This window comes from Scatophagus argus, chromosome 15 (genome assembly GCF_020382885.2).
Source record: "Scatophagus argus isolate fScaArg1 chromosome 15, fScaArg1.pri, whole genome shotgun sequence".
In the NCBI taxonomy this organism is placed as follows: Eukaryota; Metazoa; Chordata; class Actinopteri; family Scatophagidae; genus Scatophagus; species Scatophagus argus.
Window position 1 is genome coordinate 13,548,657 of NC_058507.1, and position 26,659 is coordinate 13,575,315.

At 41.9% G+C, this 26,659-nt stretch overlaps 4 protein-coding genes across 7 annotated transcripts in view; all 4 read right to left on the bottom strand.

The window, feature by feature from the left end:
- Positions 1-12,790, bottom strand: part of LOC124071567 (signal-induced proliferation-associated 1-like protein 1) — a 39,012-nt gene extending 26,222 nt beyond the window's left edge. For all 3 annotated transcript variants that reach the window (XM_046412206.1, XM_046412207.1, XM_046412205.1), the window contains exon 1: positions 12,495-12,790. The gene's annotated coding sequence lies outside the window, so the exon portion shown is untranslated. The remainder of the gene's footprint in view (positions 1-12,494) is intronic.
- Positions 12,791-14,287: 1,497 nt separating this feature from the next.
- gpx2 (glutathione peroxidase 2) lies at positions 14,288-16,128 on the bottom strand. Its single transcript, XM_046413808.1, has 2 exons — positions 15,579-16,128; positions 14,288-14,999 (listed from the first exon to the last, which is right to left on the bottom strand). Exons 1-2 carry the CDS (start codon positions 15,798-15,800, stop codon positions 14,646-14,648), a joined length of 576 nt encoding a protein of 191 aa, XP_046269764.1. The 5' UTR covers positions 15,801-16,128; the 3' UTR covers positions 14,288-14,645.
- A 267-nt stretch (positions 16,129-16,395) lies between these two features.
- On the bottom strand, positions 16,396-19,997 carry LOC124072396 (ras-related protein Rab-15-like). Its single transcript, XM_046413807.1, has 7 exons — positions 19,774-19,997; positions 18,563-18,623; positions 18,411-18,471; positions 18,240-18,317; positions 17,960-18,049; positions 17,506-17,571; positions 16,396-17,375 (listed from the first exon to the last, which is right to left on the bottom strand). The coding sequence occupies exons 1-7, from the start codon at positions 19,901-19,903 to the stop codon at positions 17,217-17,219; spliced, it is 645 nt and encodes a 214-aa protein (XP_046269763.1). The 5' UTR covers positions 19,904-19,997; the 3' UTR covers positions 16,396-17,216.
- A 1,301-nt stretch (positions 19,998-21,298) lies between these two features.
- On the bottom strand, positions 21,299-26,204 carry LOC124072281 (protein max-like). Of its 2 annotated transcripts, none has more exons than XM_046413557.1 (4): positions 25,999-26,204; positions 23,801-23,908; positions 22,732-22,870; positions 21,299-22,618 (listed from the first exon to the last, which is right to left on the bottom strand). In XM_046413557.1, the coding sequence occupies exons 1-4, from the start codon at positions 26,188-26,190 to the stop codon at positions 22,434-22,436; spliced, it is 624 nt and encodes a 207-aa protein (XP_046269513.1). In that variant the 5' UTR covers positions 26,191-26,204; the 3' UTR covers positions 21,299-22,433. The 2 variants fall into 2 exon arrangements, with proteins under 2 accessions (XP_046269513.1, XP_046269514.1); XM_046413558.1 differs by having other exon boundaries at positions 22,732-22,855; positions 25,999-26,203.
- Positions 26,205-26,659: the final 455 nt, after the last annotated feature.

Consider the following 26,659-nt stretch of genomic DNA (forward strand, 5'->3'; position numbering starts at 1 on the left):
GACCTCCCAGCTGGTCTGTCAGGCCAGTCGCGAGATGAGCGAAGCGGTTGTACAAATGCTGATGAAGGGCTGGTGATATCATGGCACGCCTCGAGGTGCTACTGTTGTTACCTGTTGTTACCATTGTAGGGATGAGTCTAGACACAGAGGACTGTTCTCTGATACAGTATTATGGGCCTGTGACGATTCAGCCTGCATGCGTTATGAGTGACTCAGACAGTGAGGTCCTCCATGATTGTGTGAGAAAACACGCGCACATTACATGGAATTACGGGCAGAAGACAGACAGCAGTCAGTCCACAGAAGAGATGAATACCGTAGTGCGATGAATCAGAAGCAAGAGCCTATGGTCCAAGTTTTTCAAATCTGACTCACAAAAATCACAGCAAGAACAAATCCTTAGTCATCATCAAGACACAGCATGGGGTGCTAGACGTTCCCAAAGCCAGGGCCTCCTGAAGGGGGAGCACTGTTGCTTGGCTAGTTGGTGTCCCAGAGAAAAGACAACATGCTGGTGTTGAAAGACTCTTCATCCTGGGTTTCCAAACAGAGGGAGAATGAAGTTTCCCAGTAGATTGGGCAAGTGTCTCCAAAGCTGAGACAAAGGAGTCGAAGGATCGCCCTACAAGCTTGTAATTACTGCGTGCTTCAATGGGACTAAGAAGTTGGTTGGCTGACACCACTGGCTTTCAAACAGGCACCCTACCATTTAGCCCAGTGGCTTACCCTGTCTCATAATCTTTTCCTACTCTAAGGGCTGACTGGGCTTTTGGGCAGCAGGCACAAAGGTCCTTCTGTCCTGGCTTGGGCAAGATTGGGGCCCCATTCCAACATAGTGAAGTCTTTGAAAATTGCTTGGCACAGGAACCTCACTATGGCTGTGTACATGAGGCCTGCCAGGAAAACCAAATTAATTAGATGCAAGAGAAACTGGAGAGACAGAGATGAAGTGAACACTGAGCCAGAAACAAGAGAAACTGAAGCATCAAAGAACTGCTGAGATACATTTGTGATGAGCACAGGAATGCAGAATAATGATTTACCCCTAATGGGAAAAGTTTCCCAAAAAACACAAAAACAACCAAAAAACCCCCCCAAACAAACAGAAAAATTATCAGTTTTGAGTGTGTTTGCATCACAATCATATGAGGATGATTTGGCTGTTCTGTCATTTCTAGACTCACTATTGCATAATATGTCTGATTCACAAAACTGACAGATGACAGAGATTTGGGGAAGTAACGTGGGAAAAACGCTCTTTCTGAGGAAGTCTGTAAACACAACAATGAAAGCAGCAACTAAATACGGCAGCCAAACCTCACACGCTTCCACAGTGAGTGTTCATCACCATTTTGAGGAGCGAGGGGTAAACTGGGGTCTCCAAACATCCACTGAGGTGTAGCCCAACCATAGCTGCCCATAGGTACAACAGATAAACACGATGCCACTCCCTTGTCTCCATCTGCATTGCTCTTTTTTTAATTTATTTATTCATTTTACTCTGCTCCCTCCTCCTGTATGTGCATCTGGGTGAGAACCAAGCACAAACCTGCCCATCTGATTGAGTAAATCTGCGAACCTGACACCTTCAGAGAAAAACAGGCAGGCCCTGCTGGCAGACAAACGATACTAGCGTCACCCAACCGCGAGCCGAGATCCTGGAATTCCACCAATTTCAGTGGAGGAAGTGATGAATGTCTGTCTGTCTGTGTGTGTGTGTGTGTTGGGGGGGTTAGGGCATGTCCAGGCAAATTTTTTGAGAGAAGTGCAACACCGACTGTCCAAGTGATCTGTCTGTTACAAAACACTTTAAGGTCTGTCATGACTTTACCACTACAGGCTTGTCTTCTATCTTTGCAACTGACATTTACTGTGAGGTTTGATACAAGAAACACCAGCTCTGGATGAAGTGGGATAGCACAGTAACATGAGAACTGAACCGACAAATTGTTCAACTGACCACACTTGCAATGCAAACAGCACGTGTGGTTGACTATTTCAAAAACTGGCGGCAGCATATCAACATTCATCATCACCACTGTTCTGTGATGTGCTGCTGCTCAGCCCTTACTCTGGGCCCCTCGCTATCACGGCAGCACAGTTCAGTGAGTAATGGGCATGGCTAACCACTGGCAAAGTGAATTTCACTCACAGTCTTACACAAGAAGACAGTTCTGGAGGAGTGCCAGAATATATTCACTGCCATCATGTCTAGCAGGGTGTCCTTGATCCTTCTTGTCTTCTTATCCAGAAAGTACTCCTAAAGGGTTTCACATATTACGTGGGTGAGGCAGCAGCATAAATAGACACTTGAAACACTTGACATAGTTTATGGTTAGCAATGGTAAGCCCATTCCTATTTCCAAAGTCATTATCAATGTGGGCCAGGAGTCTGACAATGAAAGCCTCTGTGCAAGTCCTTGAGGGTCATTTAACTCTAATTGCACTGCTAACAGCTTAGGTGGTCTGCTTGTCCTGGGTAAAGACTGGTTACTACTTCTTATACTCTAATCTATTAGCTTCCCTATCAAAAACAAAAGAAAAAAAAAAGTCCACAATTGGAAACAGGCTTGTATTCGATTGATTTAAAGTACGTAATACCAGGACTAACAGTCTGCACAGAGGTTTTACAACTCAGCGATCCATAACAAATACATTTATATACCGAGCCAGAGCCTGGTTCAGAGTCTCATATTTGACAAGGGGTTACAGATGACTCGTCTTTATGGAGACGGCTCAGATTTAGGCTTGTCAGCTTTTAAAAGTTAGTTGTAAAGAGAAACAGAGAGCAAGCAGTGTGCTGCTGCCTGAAGAAGAATGTAAAAAATTCTAATGAGGAGGCTGCCTGGCTGCTGAACTGCAGCAGTTGGGAGCAGAAGTTTGAAAATGGAAGTCTGCTCTAGGCTGCACTTTCCCTCTCCCTGCCCTCTCTGCCTGCTTCCAACCCGACGACTCCATTAGACAGAGAGTTCCTGACACACATGAACAGGTACACGCTGAGACAAAGGCTCTCACTCATACACATACACGACAATGCAAAATTCAGATAATAAAGCTCCAAATTCAACAGAAACCACAAGAATACAAGCTATTCGATTTGGCTCATAACATTAAGTTGTCAGAACACATGGGACAATTACTATTTTTGAATCAGACACAATAAACTGCTTTTTGTTTTTTCAAACATCAAAGACAGAACTTTTCTGTCCCCTGCCAGCTTCTTGAGATGTTATTTCTGCAATACTTACTTACTAAGATCACCTTTTCTTGGAAATCACGTTTGAAATACAAGTTATAGCCTGTGTGTAGGGTCCAATCATGGCTCGAGTTTAGTAATAAATTTGTAGTATGTAATCGTAATCGTAATGTGTCTCGTGGTCAGGGATTAATCTGTTACAGCAGTCTGGTATGAAACGCAGGTTGATTATTAGCAGGTTCGTTGGTCGGCAGTGATCGAAGGTTTGTGTGTAAGCAGCACCAAACTAATAAAGAGCCATGAAGATAGTTCCAATAAACTTTGTCATGAGTGCTGGCATTGGGCCAAAAGCTGACAATTGAAGGCCAAAGTTCACTCTGTCCACTGCCACTCTGATCAGACTCTCACCTGCAGGTGCTTGATGAGCACACTCACACTGTGTGTAATGGCATTGGGGCGATCACTGCTGTGTATAATCATTCAAAACCTGCAGAGGCTGCCCAGATCATATTTTCAACAATCATTTGCCAGAAAATATTTTTGCCATTAATTTGCTGCCTCATTTGAAAAAATAAACAAATACTGAAAAAAAATTCCTGAACAACTGCAGGCCTGGCACACAAACGGTGGGGGAGGGGCTGAGTTTGTAATAATCTTCCATGAACTCATTTTTTAAGCTTTTATGATGGTTATTATCTGGAGCTTCAAAAAGCACCTTAAGAAATTTAATATGACAATTCCACCTTAATCCTGCCCTGCACAGAAAACTTACTGACAACCATTTCCTCACAGGCACGCAGCCAAACAACACAGCTTTTCTCAGCAACCTACAGCACCATTTCCTCCAAGTAAAATAGATTTGTGATTTATATGGGAATGTTTCAGCGTGACATCTGAGAGAGAAAGCTTTGGACTTCAAAACCAAACCCAAGTCTTTGCAAACGTGTCTTTCACCTAGTTTTTCTACTAGCAGCTCCTCTAAGAGGCTGTGAGGAGACTCCTGACTTGGCAGTCATGCATTTGAATTTAACAGCTGCAGGTTTATTGCTATTATACTGAAGTGTTTGTTATACTGTGCCACAAAATGTAGTCAATATTTGTGTTTGACAAACTTTTGTCTTGCTGAACTGAACAACCAGGCCACTTAGATTAACCCCAGAGCTTTTCCCATGAGTGTGTCTCATAAAACAGGGAAGTGTAGGCTTGGCCAGAGAGGTGTTTATAGGGGCACTCCATTTCCTATATTTGCCCAGCAAAGGGTGAGTATGTCTTTTGTAATACCTAAAAAGCTGCAAACTTATGTGTTACAAAACAAATACTCCCTGCTCAGCGTGTGGCTGGCACATATCTCTGTGTGTGCTGGGATGTAGCAGTTTCCATCAGTGAGGCTCAAAATAGAAGGGATGTGAGAGTAGCAACAGTATAATTAACAGAGTTGATGCAAGGAGGAGGGCTGAGTGAATAGTTGGTGTGTTTGCCGTCTGTAATTCAGCCTCTCCACGTGCCAGAAGACGCAGGATTGGGGCTCAGCCAGGGGGCCCACCAAACACTTCCAAGCCTGCTATTACTTCATTCTCGGATCACAGGCACTCATGAACAAAACAAATCAGAGTAGGCCTGCAGTGCAGCTCAGACATCCAATGTATCTAGTATGTTCAAATTCATTTTGACTGCTCCACTGGATCAATGTCATATCACTGCCAGCAGCAGCAGAGTTGTGAAGCTGTAGGACAGGCTAAGCAGAGATAAACAGAGTGGGTCATCAGATGTCAATCAATATGCCAATTAGATCATGGCTTCTTGATTGTGTGAAGGCTGGTGCAGGAGATGAGATGTGTCAGTACATAGCGTGCAGTGCTGGTTGCTCGAGGCTGGGGGCATCCAGTGGTCACACACACACAGCATGCCAGGGAACCATGCTGTGTGCATGTGTGTGCCCATCAGTGAGCACTGGTCAGTTGGCTGCAGCCAGCCCTCGCTGGTCCTCAGCCAATAAGCCATTTACTGATGTGGCTTATGGCTACAAATAGTGGAAGTGAAACGGAAACAGTCAATAATATTCATGAAAATCATCATGCCTAGAGACAACAAGCACACACAGATTTTTATTAAAATACCAATCACATGACCCCCTTTGTTCCTATTGAAAACAAACTACTACTGGAGTTCAACTTTTAGTCCTGTTAGGGGCTCAGAGGATGATATTGTTGGCCGATTGGATCAAACTACTTTGTTCACGTCAATTGAAAGGAGACAGAACTAAAGGGCAGCTAACGAGCCTCCACGTCCATATGACTTAGGGGTGTTTGGACCATGTTATGCTTGCTTACAAGTCTAATGTTTTTTTAATCTTTATTACTGTATTTCAAACTGCAAAAAGTGAATGAGACTGTATTTATGAGCAGTATGTTAAAGTGTGGGTTTGGCTTGAGGACAGGGCCAGGGTGAGAACAGTTAGGTCATCTCGTACAACTGCATTTGAGCAGCAAGGTCAGTCAACAGCAGTCTGATGGATTTTCACACCAGAGGTGACAGATGCCCGTGATGTTTGGAAGTCGTTCGCTGCCGTGTCCTCTCACATCCTCTGCCTGATTACACAGGTAGCAAATGAGCCAAATCACAGAGGATGACGAAGGAAGAATAACAATGAGACCACCCTCGCCACAATAAAGTGCATTTTAATTAATAACAAACGCAGAAATAGTCAGGTGTTCGGAGAGAAAATCGTAGCCTATGCAACAACAACGTTGTAACTGTTGCTAAAATACAGGCATGTTAACTGAAATCTCAGATCGGATAACAGACTGACGGAAAAAAATAATGAAAACACTGTCAGCAACAGAAACTCCCTCAGAAACCCGAAACTCACTGCTAAAATTGTACTTTAAGGATGGAATCATTGAGGAATAACATGTTGGATTGTTCTTCATTTTGATGTGGCTGTCTGGACAGGTTGTGGCAAGACAATGTTATGGAAGAGGAACAGTTGTTTGATAAGGATTTAGGAAAAGTCAAGACCCTGCTAAGGAAAATATGAGAAACAATAGCTTCACTACAGCAGCAGCTCTGACCACAGGCTGTTTAAAAGGCCGCCATATATCATCGGAATATCATCAGATCTGTGTTAAGATGCTCCACAAATGCTTCGGAGTTTATCTTCATCAGTCCAACTGATCTATCAATCGATCAACAGCTGCTTGGCCAACGAAAACACCTCTGCAGCAACCAGGAAAAAGCACATAAACTAATTTGATTGCAGAGATGAATAGCCATCATGGGATGCAACGGTATAGGGGCTCCCCACAGACCAATATCAGTGTCAGAGGAGCACAAGAGTGTTCCTAAGAAACAAATGGATCCTCAGCAGAAGAAAGAGAGAGAGAACAGCAGTCAAAAGAAACACACAGTCGGCCATCATGGAAGGCTAAAGTCAAGGTGAAAGCTTGATTAACATCTGCATTAACATTAACATGCTGACCAAATAATAGCTGCCAGCTGATATTAACTATGTGCCTAATGCACAAGAAGTTTGCTATTAACCACTTCACATTTGCAAGAATGGAGGCAGAAAAGTAAGAATAGATTCTTGCCAAGTAAGCAATTTCAGACAGTAACACCGTGGGCTGCAGTGCTGGGGACAGCACCGAGTGAGGCGACATGAGGACCGGAGCAGTAAAGAAAGACTTATTATCCTCACAGAAAACCTCGGGGGAATTCTCTGCCCTGTCTCTGGAGAAGCCTGGCTGACAGTGTTGTCCCCTACAGCTTGGAGGGCAGCACAATTCCTCGACTAAACACTCAGTGGAAAGCTCAGGTGTGCCTCAGTAATAAGCACCAATTTTCAGAAATGGCAAGTGTTTTCTAAATGTACAGTTCTGCTTGTGAAGAAACTTTAACAAGGACTACAATAACAGCATAGCAAAGTCAAACATGCATAGCATTTCCAGTCATTGATTTTGGCACGTGTCCATGTGCATAACCCAGTACACTTCCAGTCCAATTCTAAACAGTCAGGCCGCTGAGTTAATCAATTCATACAGAGTCATTTGGAGTGAGATAAGTCAGCTAGTGTTGCATAACAGCGGTGCCCTGCTAAATCACAGCCTATGCCAGAAAATCACAGTGCAAACCTGCAGAGTGCTGCTGCTGGCCTGCACTGCACTGCACTGCACTGCATGTACTCCTGCCAGCTCTGCAATTGGGGTTTATACAGCCAGTTGCAGGGAAGCCACATCTCATTTTAAGCAGCAGCCCAGGGTACAGTACATTCAATACTTTTGTTTCCATTAAAGACAAAAAAGAACACTTACTTTAAAATACAGGCGAACAAATTAACATCTGTTTTATTAATAAGACAACATCAGACCGTTGTACCAGTAATTCTTTTGTTTTAGTCTTGGTTTATAGACACAGAGAAAAGCAGAATGCAATTAACATCCCCCCACCCCCATGCCCAAATCCCTGCGGCTGGTATTAATCAGTACGTTTCATCCCCACAAGTCACAGAGGAGGAAAACATACAAGTTTTGACAAGAGTTTTCTGTGAGCCCCTCATTTGCATCTTCCAGAGTGTTTTCCTAACTACTGTTTGGTATTTTAACACCTGATGTAGATTTCTCAGGTCTGTTAAAAAGTCGGCAAAAAGTGAACATCCAGGGCAAACCAGGATGTGTGCACAGCTACAAGTTTTCTGTTTCTAGTAGAAAACACTCACAGATGACTTCCTCCCTAATCAGCATTCAAGGCCACCTTGAGTAATAAATAAATCCTCCCAATCATGGCAACAACACGGCCTGACCTCCTCTAACAGTAATGATAATCACTGAACTAAATGCTAGTTCTGTCTAAGATACACAGAAACATTATAACCTTCATTTTAACAGTGGAAAAACATGTTAGCATATTGAACTTTGAGGGCTTCTACATACATGTATTCTGCAAGCACTTGTCCATTTCCTTCCATAGATGACAGCTTTTACTTTCAAATGAGTTTCTTGTGTAGCAAAGCTATAATCAGGGTCTCCAGGAATACATCAATGAAACACACAGGAAACAGCCAGCGAGGGAGGAAAGGCTGGGAAAGCAGCCATGTTTGTTATTAACTGGCCCTATCTGTCCTTTGCACCTGGAGCAACATGGAAAAAAGTCTCTTGGCCTAATTCATTGGACGGCACACTGTTATACATTGTATAGCCTAATGATTTCAACATCAATACTGAGTTGTTTCTGCTTTGTTACAGGCTGAGGTAATACAGATCTGCATGAATAGCAGTAGTGGCAGACCTTTTCCTCCACACTTCAGTCCGTCCATCTGAAACTTCTATTTGTTTGAAAAGTCATCAGAAACCAGCAAAGGGAGCCTTTGGTTCACAGTGGTCTCATTCTTTCCTCTCAGCGTTACTAAGAGCAAGGCAGGAACTCGCAGGGTGGAAATGGATTCCCTGGTTCCAAGGCAAAGGATGTGGAACTTTGGAGCAACACGGGGAGGGATTTTTTTGGAGTACAGGAAATAAAGCGTTACACAAACTACAGCAAAAATGCTTTAATTATATCAGAACTTTCAAAGAGCAGTGAACTTTAAAGAGCTCACACAGCGCATTCCTACGCCAGCATTCCCGTTTTACTACACATCACATGGCAAGAGCAGCTCCTGAAAGTAACAAAACAGTTGTAAGCATGAACAGGAATGAGGACAAGCTGAACAGACCTGTCTATGCACTGAGATCTGTTTTGAGCTCAGCCATGACCAAACCCTCGCGCATTCCTGCCTGCCTCTCAGATTTCTGTCCACAGGAGAGACAACAGCAAACCCTCTGTGGTTTTTGTATGTGGAATTACTTTCCACCACTGCCCACACAGGCTCTGCATGGGGCACGGGTCTGTAACTCTGCTTGATGTTTTGATTCTTCTCCGAGCAGAGTTCTGTAATCCGCTCCAGAGAGAGAGCGTAGAGGCCAAACAGAGAGACAGTGTAGCAACTGGCAGACATGTCCAGACAGTACCGAGCACGTCATCACAGTGTGGCAGTGGAGATAGCCTGCAGCAACACATCATCATCAGAATCCCAGATTTCATTCTGGAAAATTTTTCTTCCTTCTCGCACTTTAAGTTCTTTTAACTATGCGGTTGTTTGTCGAACCGTTTCGAACTGATTTTTTTCTTCCCCTTCTTCCAGTCCGATGTCGTACTATTCTCAGCATGTATGAGGTTTGATGGGAACAGAAAAGGGGAATTACACAGTGTCTGATCTCTGCATGACTGTGGGTTTTGATTTAGGGTTGAAAGTTGGAGACAGGATGACAGAAAACCAGTAACAGAGATGTTTTGCTTTAGTTCATGAGCATATGAGTAACAAGACCACTAAATGAACATGCCAATGTCAGTCAGGTAAGGAGCACATCAGTTTTAAAAGCAAGACTTTGCACCTGTTCCTACTAAACTCCCTCAGTGTCTGTGAGTCCTACAGAAGCTCCAGCAAGGATAATTACAGAGCCTGAACTGCCGTGCATTTTTGCAAGGTCAGAATTCCCCAAACTTTGTGGCAGTTGGGGTGAAAAGGACGGGAATTTTCCTTTGTCTGCATGCATTTACTGTGTGACAGTGCGCTGAAAAGGGATTACATCATCACCATTGTGGGTTCGAGCCCTCTGCTTTCCCCCATTGGCTGGTATACAGTGGACTACCCGATCCAGACAAAGACAGAGCATTCCAACAGTTTAGCAAGCAGGAAATGCAGACCTGTAGTCACACCTCATTACAATCAAACTCATCGACCCGCTCAGTCACCAGCAAAAAAAGACACTCGCACGGAAAAAGACTGCTGGAGGCCACATTACCATCAAGTCATTTGACTTCTGACTATGGGCTGACTAACACCGGTCAGACACATCACTCATGTTAAAACTGACGCAGCTTCCCTTTCTAAAAAAACAAACAAAAAAACACTGATAATATGTCAAGCTGTTACTGAAGGTTGTGTCAAACCTCGTGAATACATGACTCATTTCTGTGTCTGTCGCAGAATCAACAAGGGAGAAGAAATTAGCCTTGTAGTCGACACCTGTCACGTTGGCGCACCAGATCACCCAGGGCCATAACGCAAGGTCTGTTTGGTTCGTCGTCTCGTCTGTCATCAGTAACAGGGGTGACAGGGGCACAGGCTGAACACCAGCCACTCAGCTGGTGCAGCAAAAAGGTGAGATCAAGAAGAGAAATGACGTAAGCTTCAAACTTTGTGAGCACGCCCGAGAAGCTTTGAGAAGAACATGGTAAACACCTACTTCAGACATTAAGATCATTAAACCAATAAAGTATAATTCACTTTTGACTCGAGAATTAATCATAATAATAATCTCATTATATTGATTATGAAATGAAAACAGTTACTTTAAGCATTTCATGATGGTCACTTAGCATAATTGCAGCACACACATTCCAGACTGGCAGATTCTAAAGCAGTACAATGCTGCTCTTGTTGTTGTCTTTTATCTTTGCTCGAGCTATTCCCTCCGAGCCAATGCACAAGAGACAATAGAAACATAAGCTCAACTTAGCAACAGGAAGCATCCCTCTGTGAATGTGTGAGCACGTCTGAAAGACTACTACGAATGAGGCACAGTAACAATCGTTATTGTATTGTGACAAGTATGATGCATAAAAGTGAAAATAGAAACACTGTCCTTCAGTAATAAAACAGTGGGGGATTATTTATGCTGGTAAGAAAGGAAAGCAGTGCCTTTTTTAAGGAAAAGTCATGTTTAGAGATTGCACACAGAAGCATTTTGATGAAAGCAGCCCAAACATAAAAAAAAACCCTCATCTTTTGATTTGTCTTGTCAATGATTTTTTTCTCATTTCATCTTCCAGCTGTTATGGTTGCAAACTAGTCTCCCTAACTGACATGCTTTGAGGCCCACGCAGTAATATCTTATCTTAACCTTGAATGGTATTTTTGTCAGCAACATAAAACACAGACTTGCTGGCCCACTCTGGCATTTCTGATTAAAACAGAGCACATATGCTTTCCCCGATGGCGATATAAAACTGCTGCATTTGCCTCAGATTAATCCTCTATAAAGAAATCCCATCAGTGAAAGCAAGAAGCAGTCCAGTGTGAATAATATCAAGGATTTAGAACAAGCTAACAGGACAGGACTTAGACTCACCAGTAGAAATGGCAGTGCAGCTGTGTGATCAGTGAAGCCCACCGCAGGTCAGCTAAGCCTATCAAGAATGCTAAAAATCCTTGATCCTTGCCCAAAGCTAAACTCCAAAGCTTCCTTTATTCACCTGACTCATGCCAAGTTATCCAACTCCCACGAGCTCTGCTACTGGAGCGGGCACTACGGCTGAGTTAGAGGGCAGCCCAGTGATTTTCAGTCTCTTACCTGCATTATTGTGACTGGTTTGTTACAGCGGATATTTTTGTAAATATACTCATTTTACACACAACACTGCTTGAACTTGAAAAGCTTGGCACGGCTTCCTGGTCGTTACTGACTAAACAAAACTCTGTTTACCTTGTTGCCTTGCTTTGCCAGCTCTGTCCTATTCTATGATGTTTACACCACTGTAATGTGTTTCCCCTCTCTATTCCTAAACAGTCTCTGTATGCCCAGAGTGGACAAAAGAGGCTGGTTTTGTGTACATTCTGTGCTTTAAGCCTAAAAAAAACAACAAAAAGGAGGATCTGACTGAGTATTAAATGATCAAAATACAATGGGGGGTGTGATGTGCAGAATATTACATGACATATTGATGGGCCTGAAGGCAATCAGCTTGGCATAATCTGTTCAACAAGATGATGAACGAGGCAGAGCTTTAGCCACACCAGAGCTCACGCGGCCAGGTAGCTGTGACACCTGCCTGAGTCCCCTCCTCGTGTGGCAACAAACACGGGGAGTACCGAGCAGTAAAAACACTGATTTTCCGATGCTGACAGTCACACAGTGAGCCATGCACACGTCCTATAGCGCTGTGGTGTAGCACCATACCACCTGTGAATCGTCTCCCCAAAGCAGTGCTGGGAACAATGCCCTTGACTCACACAGCGACGCAGCGGATGCATACATTTTGACAGCCTCGAGTGAGAAACGTTTCTTATCGAGTCCACTTCGTCACTGGCATCAAACCCCATTAATTAAAAAAGACAGTGGCACTGATTGCGCACTGGCTCCACACTGCACCTTCCCACCGCACAAAGATGTGCTTTGTCCACAGACAGCCGACGGATGTGTGTGGACACCTTGTCGAACGAACAACAACAGCGCACATGACTACGACCACGTTCCCGACTCACCTTTCCTCCTTTCCGCCTCAGGCTTGTGGATGTCACACAATACGAAGCGGGTTTTCCTCCTTTTGTTTCAACTCGTAACAAGGTCCGAACACACAAACTACGCGGCGCTCTTCCTTAACTTCGCGGGAAACGTGTTCGTGTCCGTTCAAATCGAAAATGTCCCGGTGTCTTTCTTCCGAAAGGCAACTTGGAAGTTTGATACAAAGTTATGGGTTTGCGTCGCTGCGCTATGCAGCTGCTGGAGGGATGAGATCATTCATGCAGCCTCCCCTCTCTCTCTCGCTCTCTCTCTCTCGCTCTCTCTCTCCCTCCCTCTCTCTGTGCCACGGAGTCTCGCGAGAAGGCGTCGCGGGCAAAGCAAACGTTTCCGTGGCAACAGCGCTCACCTGTAGTGGGTAAACTGAGAAGAGGTGAAACGAAGAACTCTCACTCTGCGCTGAAATAATCATAATCATAATCGAACAGAATGTATTGCGTGTGTCTGTGTTATTTTACTTACAACCACAAATGCAGGACCCACTCAACTATTAGTTGTGGAAAACTAGCAACCTTTAACGTACTGTTGTCCTGTTGAAGATTTACGTTGGTTAAACATTCGAAATAAATTCTAAAATTGTCTTAAACTGAACTTGCAGTGTCATAAAATGGCCATTGTATAAACATTTTCCTTATGTTTACTGTTTCGCTCATATCGCTGTAGTTGCATGCAGGGTTTTCTAGATTAAACTACGTTCAAATTAAAAGGAGGCGAATCGTCTAGAGATGAAGTTTGAATTTTTGTTACATTTTACACAAATTTGAAAGTAGTTAGGTGTGTTTAATTCATTTTTTAAATCATTTTAATCGATTCCAACATTTTCGAAAACTGAATTGAGTGATTCATTTCTCAAACATAAACGATCTTCGGTGGTATTTTCTGCAAGCTATGAGGAGCAGTGCAGAGGGTGGTGTTCCCTGGTGTTCCTCCTCTAATATTTGCAGCTTCTAATTGCAACATTACTGAATGTCAACCAGGCTACAGACCATCTGACCTGTGGGAAATATGCAGTAGTAATCAAATACATGCAAAGACAGCGGTCTAGTCCAACCTACAAACCTTTGACGGTGTCAGATGACTGTTTCGCTGTTATCCCCATATCAACCCACCAAAGACATTAGGGCGCTGCCTGACCCGTGCAGCCTTTGGCTCTGACATCATCAGCTGATGTGGATGTTAACTGATGTGCAGAAAATCCACTGCTAATCTGCAGACCTTGGAAATAATGCATACTGTGCATAGAAAATTAAAGCTGGACAAGAGCTTATTTACGCAGCCGAAAAAATCAATGCTTTCCTAAATGTATGATTTAGGACTTGTCTTCGAGTGTCTCTGTGGTAGAAAAGCGTTCCTGCAGTTGTAAAGGGCACTGGTATCAGCAGATCTTACTTGGAGATGTGTGTGTTTAATGAACTCAGCAAATAAAGAATGAATTAGCAGGCTAGAGGAATGCAGAGGAATGTCCTGTGAGTTATTTTAGTGAGTGTTAATGTGCACAGTGAGTGTGCAATGACAACATGCATTATAATTCCACATTTTTCCTACTGTATTTCAAGCCTCATTACTATGCCCACACAGAGCTGCTTCAGACGTGACAACATCTATGTTTTGTCACCCTGGCATCAGAGGCGCACATCTTTACAGCAGGTGCCTCACTGTATGTATAGTGAAATTAAGAAAAAAGCAGATTAGTCAGAGAACACGTTGGATTTAAGGGGTTTATTCCAGAGCAAACATTTTGTGAGAGTGTGTGGTGAATGTTAATTCCTATAAGCATGATTGAAGATATCTGTATGATCAAATCCGTAGCACCACCTGCTGGCCACACCAGCATATGACAAGAAACAAAAGGAAATGCAAAGGACTGCTTTTCAAGTGATCATTTCTAGAAGTGTGCCCCACATGCGTTTAAACTTGTAATTTTATTGTAAATTAAATACATTACATATGTTGAATTTACTCCTCCACTACTCTTAAGCATTAAAAGGCCTCAGATAATATTCCCTCAGCTTTTAAGAATATCACCCTCATATAATAAAGCTTAAAAGTGTGCAGGACAGCATAACAGCTTTGACTTCGATTGATTAGAAGTCATGAACAGATACAGACTATTCTTAGGTCTTGGTTAATCTTAACAGTCTTTGAATGTCGGGTTCGATATCAATGGTTGGGAATTTTTTGCTGTATCTTTTAAAGGGTTCTCCCTCTGGCCCAATGAGGAATTTCTCAAAGTTCCAAGAGACGTCCGTCCTGTTGATGGGACTCCAAATGAGAAATTTGGGATCCTGCATGAGGGAGCTGGGGTCATCATCAGGATAAGGGAGCTTGTCTTTAAGATAGGCAAAGACCGGATGCGTGTTTGTTCCATTGACGTCACACTTCTCAAAGATGGTAAAATTAGGTTGATAGCCGCCGCCGGGGCGCACATGCTGCAGGGAATTCAGGATCTCACCATTGGAGCAGTTCTCCTGGAAAACACAAGCTTCCATGTTCATATTGTCCAACTGGTTTACATTCCTCAGCAGTATGGTGAAGGCTTCATTTCTTACAGTTTGGTTGTAAGAGGACTTTCTATGAGAATAACGAGCAGATACTTAAAATCTACCAGTAACCACAGTATCTTAGGCTTAAGAAGCAACTATACTTGGAACACCATGTAATCGTGGTGTTCTTTTGAGTTACTTACTGGTGAAAGCGACAGCAATCAGCCTCACCTGATAGCTAACATGTTCGTGTTCAAAAATGAAACTTAGGATACAGGAAGAAAGCTCAAAATCTTATTTAAATGTATCAAAAAATAGACTGAAAACAACGCAGAGCTTTGATTATGTGGTGGAATTCAGGTCTAGTTTCTGATTTGGAAAAACAAATTTCATATCCAGATGTAAAATTAAATTTAGTGAGCCTTGTAACAGCTGAACTGATATATTGGTTTTGACATGAATAATAAAACATCATCAGAGAATTATATGCAATATCTGTCTCCTATCAAGACCAAATGGTGAAGGGTTGTACCAAACAGCCTGAGGAACAGCTGCTCAACTCACCTGATATCCAAACTGGTTACAAGGAAAACCCAAGACCACCAGCCGATGGGGGTACTTGCTCTGAAGCTGGTTGAGCTCGCTGAAGTCCCGGGTGGTGGTGCCTCAGAGCGAGGCCACATTCTCTATCAGGACCACCCGTCCCCTAAATACATTGAAATCCACAGGGTCTCCTTCCAGCGTGGTGGCCCTCAGGTCATAGAACGTCTTGGCTATGAAAGTCATCTCAACTCCTGTGCTTCCACACTGGAGGCAGATGGGATCTTAGCGTGTGATTGTGTCCAACTGCTTGGTCACCTGACTGACTTGGGGCTGAAAAGTGCCTTTCATGGGTGTCAAATGGTTCTGTGGGAACCTGATCCACCTCTGACACACAATACCTTATAGACAGCCTCAGATAGATTGATGCAAACTGATTGTAAAAGCACATAAGTACATGAAGTAGTTCTTGCATGATTTACAATGTGTGTTTTCCTATGTTGGCTGTGCTTTTGAAAATGTTGCAGTTTTATAAGCATTTATTTGAACCTAATTGACATTAGAATCCTTTTAAAATGCTTTGTCCTTTCAAAGGGTGTCAGTTGAGGGAGACAACATGTGTTATGGCATTTATTTGACTTTATGGCATCTCTATGACATGTATCCGTTTTCTCAGCCATCAAAAATTTAACATGTGATCACCTGTCTTTCACAGTAGTTGATGAAAAATGAATGAACCTGTCTGACGCTGTGTGTGAGTGACGCTGTGTCCTAACTTCACTCTCAAACCAAATGTGACTCAGCAAGATTCAGATACCCGATTAAGATTCCCATACCCAATTAATGACAATTTCAGTTTATTAACTTATATGTTGCTTTGTTTTTTGCAACAGTTTCAAGCACTGTATTAAAATTACACCTCCGTGCAAACCCTGATAAAAATATTTCAAGCAGCACTACCATCGCTTAAAAGCATAAGACAGAGTAGGCCAGTCACAGTCATGGAACAAACTGTACATATACATTAAGAATGGTAAATAAACATGTACTGCATTCAGAAAGGTGAACAAACATGGCACAACATTGTCTCCCTTGAGGAAATAAGTCCATTGTGTAAGTGAATCCATCCCTGCTTGGTTTGAGTTTCGAGATGTAAATAATTCATCTCTGTCCTGTATCCATCGCCATCTCTGTTCATCTCTGTCCAGCTGTAGCATTATATATAGCCCATGCAACTTAATAAACCCTTTTCTTTCATACAGATTCACTTGTCAATGAATTTGTAAATGAGTGTCCTTCATATCCAATTTTAAAAAGTAACAAACAAAGAAAAGCTAATGGGATACGCTAAATTGATTAAACAGATGTATAAGTGCATTTCAGAATAAAAGAGAGCATGTGCTTTGATAGTTTGGCTGCAGCAAATGGCTGCAGAGCCACCTTCAAGTACAAATCTTCACTGAAAAGAGAGGTCAATGATCATGCAACAAAATCAGCCCCCTGCTGGTTGCTGCTGCTAGCTGCATTTACTGCCATGTACCTTCACCTACTTACAAAAAGTGAAACTAACTGAGCGCCCTCTTCACCAACAGGATCCATGAAGAACGTGGAACAAATGTCTTTAGCTACAGCAGGAGCCATGGCACAGTGACACGTCTGTTCCTAACAGGCGCACGTCCTCTGAGTGTGGTTTTTGGTTTCTTGAACGCCACTCTCTTCTTCCAAGTCAGCCTTCTCCAGATAGTCATCCAGAGATCCCAACAAGACGTCCACGTCTCTCTTGTGGGCCTGCAGCACCAGTTCCGCCGCACGAGTGAAGGACTGAAGGAATGAGGAAGTGAAAAATAAATACACAGATGATAAATAAGAATGTAGCAGCAGGTTCCGTGCAATATTTGTGTACATGTCTAATTAGCAGACGGTTTCCTTGGAGAAGCACCCTGGTTCCCACCTCATTGATGTTACTGCTGTTGGAGGCACTGGTTTCAAAGAACTCCATTCCATATGTTTCTGCCAGCTGCAAGGCCCAGTTGGATATAGTTAGACATAACTACAACTAAAGGTATTTCACGGCTTTAGTCTTCATAAATAATTTCATAAATGATGTATACATTCGTTTAGTCTCGCATCACAACCAACTTTCACATTCTGTGTAAGCAAGGAAAAAAGTAACAAAAGCTACATTACTACAGTATTTCTGTCCCATAGTTTGTTAAATACTTGCCAAGCTGTGATTTAACTGTGTATCCTTTAGAAATGCCAGCATACCATTTAGCTTTAGAGCTATTTTGAGGTGAACACAGTACAGTATCACATAACAAGTTAAGTTAAACAAGTGACAAAATGCAAAAAGACCATTTTTTAAAAATAACTAATAAAAACCAGAAAATATCGTTAAATCAAACCTTGCTCCCTTGGTCTTTTGTCACCTGCCTCCTCAGCTCCTCATCAGACTTATTTCCTACCAAGATCCTCTGCGCCATGTCTGGGGCATACTGCAAAACAAAACAAAAGAACACAAGACAGACAGCACCGAGATAAGGGACCTCATCATCTTGTCACTCACAGTAAGCCACTGGGAGTTCAGCAAGCATAAACAGTGCTCTGAGAGCTAATATAAATGCTGGGTCACTGTGAAGGGGCAACAAGTGCAAGAGAGTGAAATGAGAGTGCTTATTGCCTTACTTCATCCACATCACTGACCCACTTCGCTAGGTGCTGAAAGGACGGCTTGTTTGTGATGTCGTAAACAAAGATGATACCCTGGACAAGAATCCGCAAGTGAAAACAATTAAAGAATGAATGCTGCTCATGAAGGTAACTTGACTCCACTGAGTGTTTATATGGAGAGATCACCTGTGCCCTCCTGTAGTATTGTTTGGTAATAGTCTGATAACGTTCCTGACCAGCCGTGTCCCTGCACAGAAGTACACAAACGACACACGTGAGCAGGAGAAGAGTATGCACATCAGCATCCCGTAAACGCAGTAACTTTATAAGTAACTTACCATATCTGGATTCGCACCTTGATTCCATCTATTTCTAAAGTTTTCATTTTAAAATCAACTCCTGCCAATAAAAGAACAAAATGACACTTTAGTTAACAGAAAGCAGGGTTAACACAACACACACAGAAGCAATTTATGATGCAACTACACTCTGGAATCACTTAAGCAACTGGTGAAAACTGTTCAAATAAAGCTTTGGTTCAAAAATTGAAGGTCAGAAAGTTGTGAAAAATACCCATCAAACATTCAGAAAGGCTGAGGCAAGAGAAGAAAATCCTTCAACATCTTCAAATTGCTTGTTTTGACTGACTAACAGTCCAAAAACCCAGAGGTTTTTAAGTTTACCAACATAATGTATACATATACAATTTGTACAATACATATACAATACACGGCTCTCTGAATGACACCCGGCTCGTGTCAGAAATGAGGGTGCAGAGCTGTAAAGTTTACCAATAATGACAATATCTTGCATCTAGAAGCATGGGGTTTAAGTACAGTGCACTTTCTCAAACAACTGGGTTTAATCCCACGTAAATCCTTCCCTCCTGAGACCCTGCTCTCCAGCTTGTTCTCCACAAAGCTTTCAGCCTGAGCACTCTGCACTACAGCACCTTTCCCTTACAGTCACACAAACAACCTACACGTACCGCCTGCCATGGGAAATAAAACAGCCCCAACTTTTTCCGCAGTCATTAGTCTATCACAGTCAGGAAAAGAGGCAGCAGTGATATGAAGCACTAATACCAATCAATCCACAAGTTCCTTTTTTTTGTAAGTGAAAACAAGATAAAAGGAGATAGATAATTTTTTTTATTATTTCCTGGAACCTTTTCTATTGTAATTGAGTCATATTTCTCAGGCCTCTTCTACATGTTTTAATATCCGTATCAAGGTCATATTTCGGGTGGAAAATGTTACTATTTTAACATAGCCACGATTAGTATGGCTGCTTTAGTGCTGACATATTTTTTCAGTTTCAGGGCTGTTATGACCCAGGGCAGTTTGTACTAATCCTCCGAGATAATTAGGCCTGCTTCTACACTTTGAATTAAAGCAAAAAACTGGTATGAGAATTAAACTTAATTTTGCACCCATTTTTTTTTAGGTACTCCATGATGTTTGTCCGGTTCAACCTGACCCTTACAGACAGACAGATCTGATGAGTTTTGAAACAGAAGACGTCACTGAAAACTTGTTGGATGGCTTACCGATGGTGGAAATGTGAGAAGGATCAAATTCACTTTCCGTGAACCTGCGCAACATGCAGGTCTTCCCAACCCCCGAGTCTCCGAGCATCAGCAGCCTGAACAAAACGTCGTATTGTTTAGCCATGACCATAAACTAAAATATAGACGAAAACATGACTATCTTATGCAGCTTCAGGCTGATGTCTTCGCCTCAGCGTTGTGCTGCCTTTAGGGCGCCTCGTCAATATCCCCTTTTAAACTCGGACAAAGTAAAAACAAAAATTAAAAATTACAACTCCGACAACTACAAAAGTTGTTTAAAACTAATTGGCTTTTTTTTTAACAAATACAGCAAGCTATTTTTATGGTTCGCTTGGACGAGTAAAGAAGGCTGTTTAAACACCGACAGTTCTGGTTATCTTATTTACGTTTAATCTAAACAACGTATTAAATGTATCACCTTTTCTTTACGTCTTCTGGTGGCCTCATTGCCTTCTCCCTTACAGTCTTTACTCTGTTATAGATACAGTAGATTATTTCAGTTATATTTTATTTTCAGTTGGTCTGTGTTGCAAAATTTCCTACGACCATAGAAGGCACCATGCGACCTGCATCCTAGAAGAAGACAGCCTCCTGTAGTGGGAGTGTCAGCGGGGACACAACCCACTGAGCTCAACCCAAATTCAATATTTAAATTCAACAAACACGGGCAGGGCCAGGTGTCAGTAACACGCACTTTGTTCAGTGTCTTTTCCCCTATGTATTTTATAAGATACATATTTTAAAAACAAACAAAAGTGTACTTTTTTTTTTCCATATTTATGTTGTTCCTGTCGGTGCATAATACTGGTGAGTACAAAGTCAATTAACTGTCATTTATTTAGTTTATTTTTGTGCCTATAAATTATTAAATATTTAGTTAACTATAAAAATCAGGCTTTAAAAATGCTATATGTGTAAAATCCCTAAAGGAGACGCTTGTTAAAATTCAAATGTCCCTCTAAAACGTTTTTTAAGCTTCATTCATTCTGGATCTCCCCTGAGTTTCAGAGAGGCAGCCTCTCTTTGCAGGGATATGATGATCACACTTGGAAGCTGCCCAGTACAACCAAAGTCTGATGTGCGGGTTGAGGGCACCTCAGCAGTGGTGCTGAGGGAGGTGCCGGAGCTGCTTTAACACAGGATTTGTCCAGAGGGGGCAAGTGGATACTGTGTCTTCAGCTGTAGCATGTATGCAGATACCTGCCTCCAGGTGCTCCCATTGTCCATCTAATATATGAAGAAAAACAAAAATCTGAAGTATCTATTTGTACCACCTTAAGCTCAGAATCCTCTAATATGTCAGTTAATTTTGCCTCTTGATTGTTTTGATTCTCTTGGCAATTTCTTAAATTGGATTAAACACATCCGGTTATTTTATTAACTGGAACTGATTGATTAATTAACATAGCTGGTTTAGTCCAAACACATAAAACGAACATAGTAATACAGTTTAATACACTGGATACTTACCTAAGATTTTAGTGAAAACATGCTGAGTCACAAATACATCCCAAAAGGATAAAATAGTTTTATTTATATTCTCATAATAAAGGTATGCCTTAACTTGCAAGACAACCATTGGCAGTATGTACAACATACCTGTAATTTCCATGGAATGGAACAAACAAATATTGATCACGTACACACTAATTTAACTCTGCAAAAAGGAAAAAAAAAAACAAAAAACAAAGAAAGATAAACATTCCCAGGACAGGCAAATATTTCAAGGGAAGGCTTTTCATTTTCAGAGCTGACACCATGTAAGAGTATACAGTGTTATATAGTACACACTGAAAAGGACTTCCATAAACAAAAATAAAGGTCACTGCCCTTTAACTGCATTGTGTAACATTCAGCATCTATTGGGGGATTTATTTATACCCACATTTTATGTGATAATAATAAAAATAGAGGAAAATAAATAGTTGAACCTGCAAAAAATCCATTAAAACAGCAGGTCAACTTGTTCATCCTCCTGTGTTCTTTGACAAATCCCAAGCCAAGCATGAGGGAGATCAGACGTAAGGGTAAGAAATCAATTTTGGTGCATCACTATAAATAGAGGGGTTCATTTGATTACACAAACATTTTTAAAGACAAAAACTTCCGCCACCTACACTGAGTAAGGAGTGTCGCATCTTGCATAACAGACATTTTTTTTTTGTCAAAAGCAACTTCACATTCTTTTCTGGAAAAGTATGAATATTAAAAAGGTACACTATGTCAAAGGTCATAAAGTCTCACAACTCCAACACAGAAAAAAAAAAAAGATAATTGTGTTTTATGTAGCTTTACTAAAGCCTCATACCTTGTAATCTCCATATTGTGAACATGATTATCATGTTATCATGAGACTTGGAAACCATAAAATCCTTCAAAACTGCAGAGCTGCCTTACGTTTGGGGTTTTTAAAAGTTGCTGCTGGGCCACAAAAAGAGTGAGAGGATGCTTGCCAGGAGGAAAAAGAAAGGCAGAAGCATTTTATACATAACAGCACCTCTCTCACACGGTCTCCACCTCGTCTCATGGACTGGCATTAGAAGGCAGGACCAAGTGTGAACAGGTAGGAGGAGTTGGGAGGGGTAGGGGGGGCTGGTGGGCAAAAAGAGTCTGTTTGAAGAACTGGGGTCGGCCCGAGTCTAGCTGGGCTCCACGCGCAGCTTCTTCCTGCTGGGCGGCTCGTCTGGCTCTGATTCGGAGCTGGAGTCGGACCCGCCGTCGAAGGCGGACACTGCGCTCCCTTTGCGGTTTGTGTACAAGCTGCTATCGGATGAGTAGTTTGTCTGGAGCTGAGTGTTCCCCTTGGCCTTCTCCAGTGCACGAACTGCAGCAGCACCCACAGACAGACAGACACAAAAATACTACACTAAATACCACAAATACTGCATACTGCTACTGAAAGAAAACACACTTCATCATAAAAAGTAAAACACTCACCCTGCTGCTCCAGCAGTGCATTCTGCCTCTTTAAGTCATCAATGTCCTGCTGGTGGGTATGGTTTTTTCGCCTCATGTACTGGATGTACTCGGTGGCTTTGTCTAGAATCTGAGCTCGGGAAGCCTGTTTGACAGAGTTCTGTCAGCAAAAATTTCAGAGAGCCATGGGACAATGCTGCAGTGTCTTTTTGTTCAGGTAAAACACAGTATTCTGTCTCTAAACATGCAGAAATCACAGTGTTAAACAGAACCATTCCAGGGGTCAGTGATGTTTAGCACTTGTGCTAATCCAGATATATTACAGAATGAGTTCTAGCACACAAAAGGGGAAAAAAAACAATTTCCTCTATGTTGAAGCACAATCACACCTGCAGGCTGAATTATGCCACTGGATGTTGTACTATTCATATTTAATATAAATGATTTACTGACTGATACAGTGAATTGTAGATAAAATACACATCTCCTCTGCTTCCAGCTGGTGGTAACTAAGCTGTTCAAACATTGTGACAATGATGACCAGATGTTATGGGTCATTCAACAAATTTAAATATTAGATTTCAACATTAAAGTTATGTCATTTTGGGCGTATATTTTAAAATGATGCCATAATTTTCTCTTTCCTCTACTTCAGACCTCTAAGTACTTTGAGGGGTAAAAAGTGAAACAATGTCTGACAAAGTGGCTAATGAGACTTTATTGCTGTTAGCGACCAAGTCGACAGAGCTGTGAAAACAACACAGCAGCACAAGAGAAGAGAACCTGCATTTTATTCACCTGCTGGTCGTCTGCACCAGAGAAATGCAGCAGTCCCCTGAACTTTATGCTGTTTGTGCTGACTTCAGGCTTTACGAAGATGCTTTGCATGTGCACTACTAAATAAAATCCCAACACGTCAAAGTTCAGTAAAGGAAATAAGGGCCAGTGGGTTCATACTGACTGTTTATCATTTGCTTCCCCTCCTTTTCCTGGACATCCTTTCAGGCTTAGTTGACATAACTTAAAAATATAGATAAATATTTTCCTTGCATGTATTGGAAGGTCAAAAATGATTGTATCTTCCTCTCACCTTCTCTCCTTGTAATGAAGGCACAGAATCTCGTAAACCGTGAAAGCTGTCTTTAATGTGGTCCCTGCGTTTGCGCTCAAGCGCGTTGTGATGTGCTCGCTTGTCTGCCTGCAAAGGAACAGGCATCATTTATTCTCAGGTTATTCATATGAAAATGCTGAAGGAAGAACCAAGGAAGACACGGCCAAGATTTTCTATTGTTTTTCCATGTCATTTTTAACATGTAAGAAGACTCCGGGGAGCAACTTGAAGCATTAATATACAAATGCTGCATCTTTACATTGTAAATAAGAAGACTAAGCTGCAGTCTTTATCTTTCACAGGGCCCTTGTGTCAGCTGAGCCTCAAGCTAAACACTGTTTTGACTAAACTGCTCATTAAGATGATTGGCGAGAGTTTGGACAGGGTGCAGCCTAAGTTAAGAATTATGGGACAACACTGAAATTAACTTTCCTGCCTAAATGTTACCAATTGCATTTATAAGGTATCAAACACAACCAATGAGAACACAGAGTTCTGTCATGTTAAACCTTATCAACAATGTGATTCAGGGCCGCAGACATATTTAGTTAAATTACTGGTTACGGACATAATGGTGCAGTATGCATGTGTCAGACATTTAAGATATTATACACACCCTAATCCTTATAAATCTGAATGTATTTCTTGGTCTTCTTATTACTATAACTTTAATTTTCCAGGTCAAACATAATAAAATATATAAACATGGCATAATTACAGAATAAAGTAAGATGTGTTCATGCATATACACGCATTTTTAATTTAGACGTTTCATTGTATATCATGAATAAAAGCTGCCAATGACTAAAACTAAAGCTTGTTTTTTTTACTATCCTGTAACGTTAGACATAATCAACAGTGTAGGTTTAATAGGCCTACCAGCATACTGCATGTATACCGTGGCTCTATGAGGATACAAAGCTGGAGATCCCAGCTCAATCAAATGGGGGGAGGGGAATCCATGGCTCTGAGAAATATGTGATCAGATCGACGATCTAGTGTACAGTCCATTAAAACACCAATGCAATATTATGAGTTATTAAATGCAGCTGACTGGTACACCGTGGGAATTTAAATTAGCATGTACAGTATGTTTTAAGTTGCATTTGACAGATGTCTCAAATGCAACGTCAAATCCGGCAGCAGCACTGAATTTTCATTGTAAAATTACGCACTCGAAAAGGCCCAGTGGGCTGAAGGAAACTAACAAAACAAACTCGTCCGGTCCCTAATGCACAAAACACGAAAACACGAACACAGTCGTCTCTGGTGTCCTACTTGCACTGCGGTCAAGTGAGCCGTCGTTTGGATTCCTTGCGCGTCTATTTATGCAATTACGGCACTGGTGCTTGCAGTCACACGAACGTGTAAACAGTCCGACTGAAGACTTGTTCAAAGGCAAGCACATTTCCGTCTTAGTGACCGTGCAAAATCCGACTTTGCTTCAACTTTTTCGAACACTATAGTATCCAGGGCCATTCTGAACAGGACCCAATTGGGCTTTTCAGCAAACCGCTTTAAGAAACGTTTTCAGGATGTGCCTTTGACTTCAGGAGTGTATTTCCATTTGGTTTCCTCCCAAAGTGAACTGCAGTAACACTTCAGACTTTTATATTTTGTATAAATATATCGTATATTAAAATAGTCGAGAGCCTAGTGAGTAAATATCCATCTGGAAGGTTAACAAACTTGTTATGGAAAAGGCTCGACCATAGTTTTCTACGCATTACAATGGGTATTTTCAGAGAATATGCCTTTATTATTTACATGGAGTTCAAGAAGTCCTCAGCGACCATCTTTTACATACTTTTTGGGCGCTTCCAGCACCAGTACTGTAATAGTACGGATAGAGGCGCAACAAGATCCACTGGGCAACTGGCTGAACAGGGTTTTGCAAACGACGATTCACACAGCAGAAAAACGGCCAAACTTATTCTCGAGGATAACGAGGTCGACTTTCATTTAAAAGCCAGCCAGCCAGCACATCAAAAAACACATTTTTCATAAAAACGATTTCTCTGCTCGTATTAAAATCTACTGTTTGCCAAAAGACCCAGCTAGCTTGGTAGGTAGCTCAGGCAGACAGCGTAGGTTGGGAGAACACTGGCAGGAATATTAAAGTTGCTGTTTGGCTAACAATTCGGCTAGCTACTTGTAGAGGAAACTAAACCACGTACATCGCTGTCGACTTCGATGTCATCGTTTTCGCTCATTCTTCGGTAACAGGTATGAGGGGAAAAAAACAAACAGCTGTCAAAACAAAGTGCAGCGACAACTGGAGGCAAATAACAATATCGAGCACGAAGCTGTGCTACAGCAAATACATGACGACCAACAACGGTTTCTCTACACGTGATTCGCCTACACATGGACGGGAAAACATACACAGCGCAGGCGCAACAAAACGAGGCCTTGTGGGTAGTGAAGTAATTCATCATCATGCAGCCCGGTTTTAAGGGGTGCCGTTCCTGGAATCTGAACAACATTTCCCACAAACCCACGGATTTGGACGCGCCTACCAAAGTATACCGTTATCTCCTCCAAGTTGCAGACACAGCAGCCTCAGGACCTTTAGTGTCAGTGATCATAAACCACCGTGTTCTTTGTTGTATAGTTACAAAAATGCAAACAGCATTTCATTAAAATATCATCGATAAATCAGTGATGCTTTAAATATGTATAGTTGTTTATGATGCAACAAATTTCCTACAAATACATCTTTCATGTAAACATGATTTAATGGTATTAAGAACCAACATGCATTAGACTGAAGTCTCCTGTTTGACTGGTCATTGTTACTAGGGTACTGTGCTCCAGTAACCAGGTTCTTCTCTCAGC

What these genes read in the sequence shown, in the direction of transcription:
- LOC124072396 (XM_046413807.1), bottom strand. Translation starts at nt 19,903, where the DNA reads ATGGTCATGGCTAAACAATACGACGTTTTGTTCAGGCTGCTGATGCTC. An exon ending in AATACTACAGGAGGGCACAG is followed by an intron (nt 18,318 to 18,410) that starts GTGATCTCTCCA and finishes ATTCTTGTCCAG; the next exon opens with GGTATCATCTTTGTTTACGA. An exon ending in GGGTCAGTGATGTGGATGAA is followed by an intron (nt 18,050 to 18,239) that starts GTAAGGCAATAA and finishes TTTGTTTTGCAG; the next exon opens with TATGCCCCAGACATGGCGCA.
- LOC124072281 (XM_046413557.1), bottom strand. Translation starts at nt 26,190, where the DNA reads ATGTGTAGGCGAATCACGTGTAGAGAAACCGTTGTTGGTCGTCATGTA. An exon ending in ACATCGAAGTCGACAGCGAT is followed by an intron (nt 23,909 to 25,998) that starts GTACGTGGTTTA and finishes GTTCCTTTGCAG; the next exon opens with GCAGACAAGCGAGCACATCA. An exon ending in TGCACTGCTGGAGCAGCAGG is followed by an intron (nt 22,619 to 22,731) that starts GTGAGTGTTTTA and finishes GTGCTGCTGCAG; the next exon opens with TTCGTGCACTGGAGAAGGCC.